This window comes from Palaemon carinicauda, chromosome 19, assembly GCF_036898095.1.
Source record: "Palaemon carinicauda isolate YSFRI2023 chromosome 19, ASM3689809v2, whole genome shotgun sequence".
Taxonomy (NCBI): Eukaryota; Metazoa; Arthropoda; class Malacostraca; order Decapoda; family Palaemonidae; genus Palaemon; species Palaemon carinicauda.
In genome coordinates, this window is record NC_090743.1 from 7426271 (window position 1) to 7436270 (window position 10000).

General features: G+C 37.9%; 1 protein-coding gene across 2 annotated transcripts in view; it reads right to left on the minus strand.

The window, feature by feature from the left end:
- Positions 1-10000, minus strand: part of TfAP-2 (transcription factor AP-2) — a 185604-nt gene that overhangs the window by 31691 nt on the left and 143913 nt on the right. For both annotated transcript variants that reach the window (XM_068393123.1, XM_068393121.1), the window contains exon 7: positions 9441-9636. In XM_068393123.1, the coding sequence (XP_068249224.1) occupies positions 9441-9636 (196 nt within the window). The remainder of the gene's footprint in view (positions 1-9440; positions 9637-10000) is intronic.

Below are 10000 nucleotides of genomic sequence, written 5' to 3' on the forward strand. Positions count from 1 at the left end.
TTCGGAAGGCTGAAAAATTTTTGAGGCTTCAATTAAAATACTTCAATTAGCAGCAATTGTACGTACGCAGTGCAGGAGACTTGGGGATTAGTATGGAGACCAACGTTCTTCTGTTCATCTGTGATATCAGATTAAAAGTTCGACTCGAATGATTAGCTTATTTAAAAGCACTTAATACCACAAAATGAATATAAGCAAGGCATATCATACTTCTCTTTGATAAGACTAAATATTTCATATATAGTATTAAATTCCTTGCCGACATGAAAATAAATATGATCAAATTTATATTTATAGTCTTGTAAGGACGAATCATGTAAAGAATAAATAAAACTACTAGTCGGTATATACAAAATCCGTGTACAATATTTTGTAAAATATCGTATTTACACTATCGATATTTACAAAATATCACGGTAAATAAAACATCTGTGAACAATATTTTGTAAAATATCGTATTTACACACTATTGCTATTTTACAAAATATCACGGTAAAAAACAAAATCCGTGTACAATATTTTGTAAGATATCGTATTTACACACAATCGATATTTTACAAAATGTCACGTTTAAAAAATATCACGGTAAATACAAAATCTGTGAACAATATTTTTTTTAAATATCGTATTTACACACTATCGATATTCTACAAAATATCACGGTAAATACTAAATCCGTGTACAATATTTTGTAATATATCCTATTTACACACAATCGATATTTTACAAAATATCACGTTTACACACGATATTCTACAAAATATCAAGCGCCATTCAATAAGAAAGGATTCTAACAAGACTAATAAACTGAAAAAAACTTTTAAAATATCATTACCCATATATAATGTTGACAAGGTAAATTAAATAATATTGGACATTGTTATAAGTCTTTTGAGCTTATAAGACTAACGCAAACTACAAAAGACAGTCTTCGATCTAGACTAGGCATTTGAGAAAATCGCTTACAAGTTCAGTTTCAACATACGACAAAAAAATATTTTTCTCGGAATGATGACACAAAAAGTAGCAAAATCGGAAAGAGAGAGACCCACTCCAACGTTCTACCAAGAGACAATTTTCCTAACTTTCAAAAACTTCTGCCTAAAGAAAAAAGGGTGGGGGGGGGGTGGGGGGGGGGGAGGTTTATCCATAAGAGGAGGGAATCAGAAAAACTGTTGAGGAATATTTCGATCCAAGACAAACTTGGTGAGATATATTTATAAGTTTGAAATAAGTTTAATTTCTTTAAAAAAATCCTAAATAAATTGTATTAAACGATAACTGAAATGATCTACAAGTGGAACACGTTACTCAGTATCATCCTAGTCTGTGATTATTTGAATTTATCTTCAAAGCAAACAATCTTTGAGCGTTCTATACATATTTTTAAAACCATACAGACTAAATATTTCTCCCTCTTGTTTCTTCGGTCGTATGAAAGCATTCAAGCTGGATAACGAGAGAGAGAGAGAGAGAGAGAGAGAGAGAGAGAGAGAGAGAGAGAGAGCGAGCCTTACCTTATTGCCTTATTCTATGTTTGGGTTCCCGCAGGTCCCTCAGTGTGAGGCACCTCGTATATCCACCAGAGTTGCTTATGCATCTTCCGGTGTATTTTGCATCTTCCAGTCTTGGATGGTCTGGGATGCAGAGAGAGAGAGAGAGAGAGAGAGAGAGAGAGAGATCTTCGAGCAAGAAAGCAGTGTACATACAGTGTTCATTTAGCTTCAAGTACGACCAAGAGGTATATCTCGACGAAAGCCGTCAATTAATGCTGACATATGAACTACTATATTGTACAAGCAAGACTTACGATCTGGCCCTAATTCAAGATGGAATTCAAGGTGTAGCGATAAGAAAATTGACACTAATGCACAGGTCTATCCTGCATAAGCAACAGACTGTACCCTATATAACATTAAAAACACACTTCGAAATTTACTGTCCTAATAGATCAGCACTTTCAACTAATATAAATTGAGTACCAAATTGTCTAATAATAGAATCCAATTTAAAAATAATCATTACTGGTATGAAAGTGGAAGTACGGATTTTACAATTAAAAAAACGCACTTTTGCATCATTATTGAAAATCATTTCACGAGATATTTCATCTAAACAAAATTCAAACTTGACTAGCGGCCGAGCCTTAGAAGGTCGACTTCTTAAAGTCGTGAAGTCTTCCGTGTATTGACGGGATATAATGTTCGAAGAAGTGGGTTTCTACGGCAGGCCTCTTGCCCCAACCACTGCCTTATGACGGGTAATTGAGGGGTGTGGGCCTTCACAGATACAACTTAGCCCCCCTCCCCCCCTCTCAAACAACCCTCCAGTCAGTACCTACGCAGCCCTTCCAGCTCTGGTCTCTGCTACAACCTATCGCCATTAAAAGAAAATGAACGAGAAAATGAATGACTCCTTTTTTATCTTCAATTGTGATTCATTGTTGATAAGTGGCCCAAAGTCTAGGAGGAAAACTGGAGGGGTTTGGCAATTTCTTCACTCAAAAAAGTTTGTTGTAACATTTTAACTACCCAAAGAAAGACAAATTTTATCATTTTCCAAATTTTATATTATTGAAGACAATATGTAAAGAAAAACTGAAAAGCACAAATAAAAAAAAAAGTCCAGTCGAACTGGGTACTTGCAAAATCCCAAATGGAAAATGACATGAGAATTCCCGACGACTGATGGTCCTCGAGGTCTTTTTTGGACGGCAGTTAGAGGTAAGTGGTGCAAGGTACATGATACACTGTGCTGGTACGTCGGTTCTCCGGGTCCCCATAATGACGGTCGGCCAAAGATTCACGGGGCTACGTAATAATGATGCAGTGTTGGCCACCGCAATTCAGAGGGGAAGGAGCCCAAAGGGGAGGGAGGGAGGGGGGCAGTACCCGCACCTCGCTCGGGCAATATCAGCCCTTGAGGACTTCACCTCAAAGAGCCACCCGGGGTATATGCACCTGCGGCGTCAAGGCACCTGTAGCTGACAAGAGACTTCAGGATGTGTAACATGGTTGCCAATTGCGTGAATATTGCGTGAGATACGGTCCTTCTGTTGTGATTATTTTGTAGCCATGGACAAAAGGACCAGCGTATGTTAATAAACTAATAGATATATTGCCGCTATTCGATAGTTTTACTGAAATTCTTGATAGACAACTCACTTTCAAAATCTTGACGGGAGTTAATTCACTTTGCAACCGAGAAACATCCGACGAGCGATCGCGTCCTTTCCCTAGGTTCAACACATCCTCCTAAGTCAGGAGGCAAAGGCCAGAGTAGTGACCGAAGCAACAGGAGGGAGGTAATAAGTTCCACCTTGACCCGTTCAACCGCAGGGGTCACCCCCCTCCCTCCCCCCCTACCGCTTCTTCCCTCGCTGCACACACAAACGCACATACTTCCCCCATCCCAAGCCATCTTCCCCTCCCCCCATTCCACAGCTAAAGTCCATCATCTAGAAACTCTCTATCCCTTCTTCTAATCCCATCTTGCCCTCAATGATCCCCCTCTCCTCTTCCCCTCCCCTCTTCCCCTCCCCCGACACCAATCACCCAGGACCATAAACACCTAAATTAGCTCTAATGCATCCAACATGACAATCAACCTCAACAACCCCTCTTGACAGAGAATTAAGACGGGGAGAGAGAGAGAGAGAGAGAGAGAGAGAGAGAGAGAGGAGAGTGTGTGTTCTAACTTAAATGATACTGGAAATTATAAAAATGTCAGACCAAAATTCACAACTCCACGGCATCAGCTCAAAATATTTCATATCAATCATGAAGTGGTAAAATGTCTAAAAATTTCAAGTCTATTTTCACTTCCAAAAACAAATTATTAATGTATTAGCAAGACAGATGAAGTCAATAGAACTGAAAGTTTCTGAAAAAAAAAGTTCCCCCAAATAGTCTATATCTATATATGGATGTTTGACAAAAATGTATATCGATTTCTTCCAAAAATCGAAATTCGAACATCTTCCAATGACGGAAATTTCAAACCCCAGGACAATGGGATACACTGATAGATTTAACCGAATCAGCTATATTGAAAAGGGGGTGAAAAGGGAAAGAAGTTAATAAAAAATGTACATAGATTCTTCCAAAAATCGAAATACGGACATATGGATACACTGATAGATTTAACCGAATCAGCTATATTGAAACGGGGGTGAAAAGAGAAAGAAGTTAATAGAAAATGTATATAGATTCTTCCAAAAATCGAAATACAGACACATCTTCCAGCACGGACAGAAATTTCAAGCCCCAGGACATAGGAATAAACTGATAGATTTAACCGAATCAACTATATTGAAACAGGGGTGAAAAAAGAAAGAAGTTAATCTTAGGAATAAAGGAGCATCGCTTGGCGAACACCGGAAACACTCCCATAAAATTGTCTTAACGATTTTGATGACAGTAACACACAATCATATGTCGGGGGAGGACGCTGTGCCCACTTCAGACACCAGATGGCAGAGGAAGAAGGAGGAGGGGAAGGAGGAAGGGAGGGAGAGGAAAAATGAAGGAGAAGCGAACGCCTCACGATGATAAAGGGGTGGGGAGAGGTAGATCTCTCACTTTCTACCTTTTTCGTCTTGAGTTGATTTCTATCAAGGAAAGGATCAAGGGAAGTTTATACACCAAACAGTACTAAACGTTTATATGAGTTACGATTTTTGATTTTTGGTCACGATTTTTGATTTTTGAAGTCCTTTTGCAAATATCATCAAAGCAAATGGGAAAATTGCACCCTTGTTGTCATACAATCATTTATATCACAATCCAGCAGCCCTTAGTTTACATACCAACTAAACTATACTCAATTTTTTTTAATGAGGTGCATTTGCACTCACTCGCAGGGGTGCCCTTTTAGCTCAGAAAAGTTTCCTCCTACCTGATTGGTTGGACAAGATCATAGTAACTAATTAGGGAGTAGGAAACTTACCTCGGAAAAGTTTCCTACTATTTACCTGGTTGGACAAAATAATTCTAACTAATCAGATAGTAGGAAACTTTTCCAAGCTAAAAGGGCACTCCTGCGAGTCAGTGCAAATGCTCCTCATTAAAAAAATCGATTATAGTTGGATGCCAACTGAATTCTACGATGAGCTTATTAATAATAAACATTAGATTTTAAGTGCAGTACACAAATATTTTAGAAGACAACGTTTTCTTCATGAAACTGAATAATACATAATGAACTTAACAGACTTTTCTGTAAGTCACGAATACTTGACAATACATCAATCACTGATGGGAACCAGCTATTAAAAATGTCATAAAAGTCTCGTAATTTTTAAAAAATAATCCGGGTCAAAAGAACTAGATTTATAGTAAATAACGCAAGTTATAGAATTGTGAGTTTCGGTAAATTTTGTTTTAATTACAATATTACTGTATTGCAAGAAAATTGATATATATATATTATATATATATATAAATATATAAATATAATATATATATATATATATATATACACACACACATGCATGTGTATAAATGTGTGTTGACATCCCTGTTTGAATGGGCCCTTTAATCTCAAAGACTTTTATGGATAAATATATATAAATGGGATTAGTATTTACTGGCAAGAGGATCATTCTTTCCCTACTATTCAATCCCACAGGGCGCCGAGGATGGTCTGGCAATCCTAGATAGGCCTACGGAGGACTTGTATAGGGAACAATAATTATCGCTTCTTTACAGCTTTGTTTACAACTTCACGGTCGACTAAGCCTATAGTGTTATGAAAAGAACCTTCACGGTTCTATCCCCAAAACCGTGCTTGACTCTGGCAGCGTAATTCCACCCTTATGAAAAGGACATTTAAAAACCAAAATGATAGAATAAGGACCGTATATATATACCTTGTTGTTCATTCAAATCCTTTCTACTCTTGGGAAAGCGACTGTCAATCCAACAGGTATATATGAGTTCTGGAATTGCATTCAGAAAGCGATTTACGGTAAGAGTTAAAAGATATTGTTCGTGTTTATCCTCAGTGAAAGTGAACTCTCTCCGAACTTTCCAGTTAAGACATCCAGCAATGTCTTGGGAAATAGGAATTGGCAACTAGGGTTTCGACGTCACACAGGTCGTCTGGGGGTAATCGGTGTTTCGCACAATTTAAGACTCGAGAAGTGGACGAATATCCGGTAATGAAGGACAAGGGGTCGAGGAGGGAAAGGCTCGATAAAAAAAAAGGGACATATATAACAGAGAAGTAATGTTAAAATAAAAAATAAACTTTAGGTAACAACAAGCAGGATATAAGAAAAAATAAACTTAAAATAGTATCTACACTAGAAAAAAAACGTAATTTTAATCGGAAATTTTCCGTAAAAATATACTGTTCTTAACCGTATTTCAGTTAAATAAAAGCGGCCGTAATTTTACCTTACATTGATATTATATTTTACGGGTTGGTGACCGTAACATCACTCCTTTACGTCAATATATCCGTTTTTAAAACGTTAAAATCCCGAGATTTACAGTTTTTTTAATGCCAATTTGTAACAGTATGAATATCAATAACAATGTGACAGAACTATCGGGGATAGAATAGTAAGTAGAAATGCTTTCGAACAATAATGATATACTAATTATATTAATCGCACATAAATTACTCCGGCCCTAAAAACCATTTTAAAAAAGACTGGGCAATTTTCTATTTCCTCCTCTCGCATTCTTCATCCTTAACGACGACACGAAGCACGAGGGAAAACGGAAATACCTCGCCTGAGATCTCGCGTAAATGTGGACTACTGCTACTTTGGTCATTGGGGAGTTGTGAGAAAGCGTATTACTAAATCCGAGAGAGAGAGAGAGAGAGAGAGAGAGAGAGAGAGAGAGAGAGAGAGAGAGAGGAAGTGCTTCTTTTACATTTGTCATTCTAATGCCAGCGAGGTTCAAGACGTTATTTTCTAGTGATTTTCTGTCCTTTTGGATATAATACAAATTCTCGTCTGTATTTAATTGAAAGCGTATTACTAAATCCGAGAGAGAGAGAGAGAGAGAGAGAGAGAGAGAGAGAGAGAGCGAGAGCTGCTTATTTTACACTTGTCATTCTAATGACAGCGCGGTTCAAGGCGTCATTTCTAGTGACTTTCTGTCCCTTTTGGATATAATAAAAATTCTCGTCTATAATGATTTGAAATACAATGTCTTCATTCATTTAAACTTGGGTTTACATAGTCTTTTTTTTCTTATTTATAGAAGACATTTAATGCAATTAAATATTAAGAAATGAACAAAATTTTCCGGTAAAAATCTCGCAGACTTTCAAAACTTTGGGTTTACTTTAAAATAAAATACTTTATTTTTTTAAAATCTATGATATAAAAATCTGTGCCACTTTGGGCACACATCATCCAGATTTCCGTCACTTCAATCAAAACACCTGAAGTACCACTGACCACATGGGGACCACGTGGAGGAAGACAGGATGGTGGCTAATTTTCCCTTTGGTTGTCTGGGCATAGCACTGTAATTCTTATTTTCCGAGGGCAGTTTTCCCTTCTCGTGTGTGTGTGTGTGTGTGTGTGTGTTTGTGTGTGTGTTACTATGTCTTAACATGGACTGTAACCTCCAACGTCTGCTTGTGTGTATTTATCTTTTTATGGTATATATTTTTTCAAAATGTACGTATATGGAAAAAAATATCCTTTCGTTGCATACGTTAAAATAATAAGGGAAAAATTTCCTCAATAAGTAACGAAAAAAATTTATAAATCTTTAATAGTACAATGAATATCTAATGTTTACAAATAAAACAACTTACCTGGACAGGTATAAATACTTTTATAATAAACTATACCTGTGACACGTGTGCTAAGACGAAAAGTCAATTAAAAAACAATTCCTTATTCTAATCTACACTAAATCTAAAGTAAACTTCAGGGAGGTAAGGTGAAAAAAATAACAGGGAATGCAGGATAAGTCTTACCTTCGGAGGACGCCCCCTAGGAGGGAAGCATTGAGGCACTCGGGCGGGGAGAGGCGGCGTTGAACCTCCGCCACCGTCACCTTGTACTTGGAGGTGGAGGAAAGGAGGGACAAACGGCCAGGCACAGAGCAGAACACGTCATTCCCAGAGGGCATCGTCGACAGGCCCATGCCCTTCTCACTCTTGAGCCCTGCAACACACACCACATACTCTCTCTAAAGCTCTTTTTCAACAGGTCCAACAAAATCCCTTAAACCAATTCTGACAAGTCAGTGGCTTCAACCAAGTGTATCATCACCTTCTTGCTGACATCAACCAAGAGACCAAGAATATAAACAAATAACTTTATGACTTAGGACACATTCTCATTCATTCTTCCTATCTTTCTTTTTAAAGTCTCTTCTACAAAACATAGAATTTCAACCAAGTGTATCATCACCTTGCTGACATCAACCAAGAGACCAAGAATATAAACAAATAATCTTAAGACTCAGGACAGATTCTCTTTCTATCATACTTGCTAATCTTTCATTTTAACTCTTCTACAAAACATAGAATGGACAGGATCGAAGTCATTTAATTCACTCATACTTGCTATCTTTCTTTTTAAATTTTCTACAAAACATAGGATGGACAGGATCGAAGTCATTTAATTAGAAAAATTAGTAAAATATAAAAAAATATATATACATACATAAAGAAAATAAAAAAAAATGTAAGATCAACTTTGTTCCTAAGACTGACAATAAGAATAGGAAAAAAGGGAGAAAAACAGAAAAATAAACAATTCACCACAAGTTGTATGCTATACTACATATCTAGGGATAACTTCATCAAATTTACTGCATATAATCACAACAGACACTACGTGTTACTTCTCAATTCAAATTAACCACTAAATCTACGGTCTACTGAAACAACACGTCTGCTAAATAAACTTGCAGTTTCACCCATGCAAAAGGAAAAGTTGTAAAACCCACCACTAAAAAAGCTGAATGAAATAACCAGAGAGAGAGAGAGAGAGAGAGAGAGAGAGAGAGAGAGAGAGAGAGAGTCACAAACATGCTACTAACCCATCACCGTAACCACTTTCATTTCCCAAAAACTTTCGAAACATCGATGACCGTTTGATTTCGATTTTTTTTTCCTTTTTTGTAAACTCGTTGCCCCAAACCAGCCAGAATATCTAGAGAAAACAGACGACACGATTTATAGTTCATTTCAGTCTCTCGGCGAATGACGATAAGGAGGAATTAACAACCCGGAGAGAGATTTCCGAAAGAAACCGAGATCGAACTTCGTAGAAGATGACACATGGACGCAGAAGTCACGAAGGCCATGCCTTTGTAACGCCGCCTCTCCTTGCCGTAAGTCACACGGACGCTTAGTCAGAGATGCGTCATCCGACTCCTTCGGGGGGTGGTAAGCAAGGGAAGGGGTGGGGGGCTTAAAAAGCAGGATGAGCAGGATGGTGAGAGGCAAGGGCGGCTTACCTTCGAAGGATGCCACCCAGTAGAGATGCATTAAGGCACTCCGGGGGCGAGAGGCGCCTCTGGAGTTCCGAGACGGTCACCTTGTACTTGGAGTTGGAAGAGAGGAGGGACAGACGGCCGGGAACCGAGCAGAAGACGTCGGTGGGCATAGCTGAGCCCAACATGTTCTCTTTCATCATCATGTCTCCCATTTTGCCTGCAACACGGAGGCTTCCTTCAGCCATCTCCAAGGGAGGATTATTCTTTTATTGGGAGAATGGGGATGGGGGTAAGGGGGGGGGAAGGGCCTAAAGTGCGCATTGGATGAAAAGTGATTTCTTGGTGGACATTAATGGGAGACAAAATCAGGAGACAATAATGATATTCAGATTAACAGCCAGAAGAAAATAGGCTCAGAGTCAATGAAAGCGAGACTGCTCGTTTTAAAGTTTTATTTTCGAACATCCAGTGCAAAAAAAAAAAAAAAAAAAAAAAAAAAAAAAAAAAAAAAAAAATCGAAATGTTAACATTGAAAAGAAACAAGCGTACGAGAATAGATAAAACGCAAAATCACTTTAAGA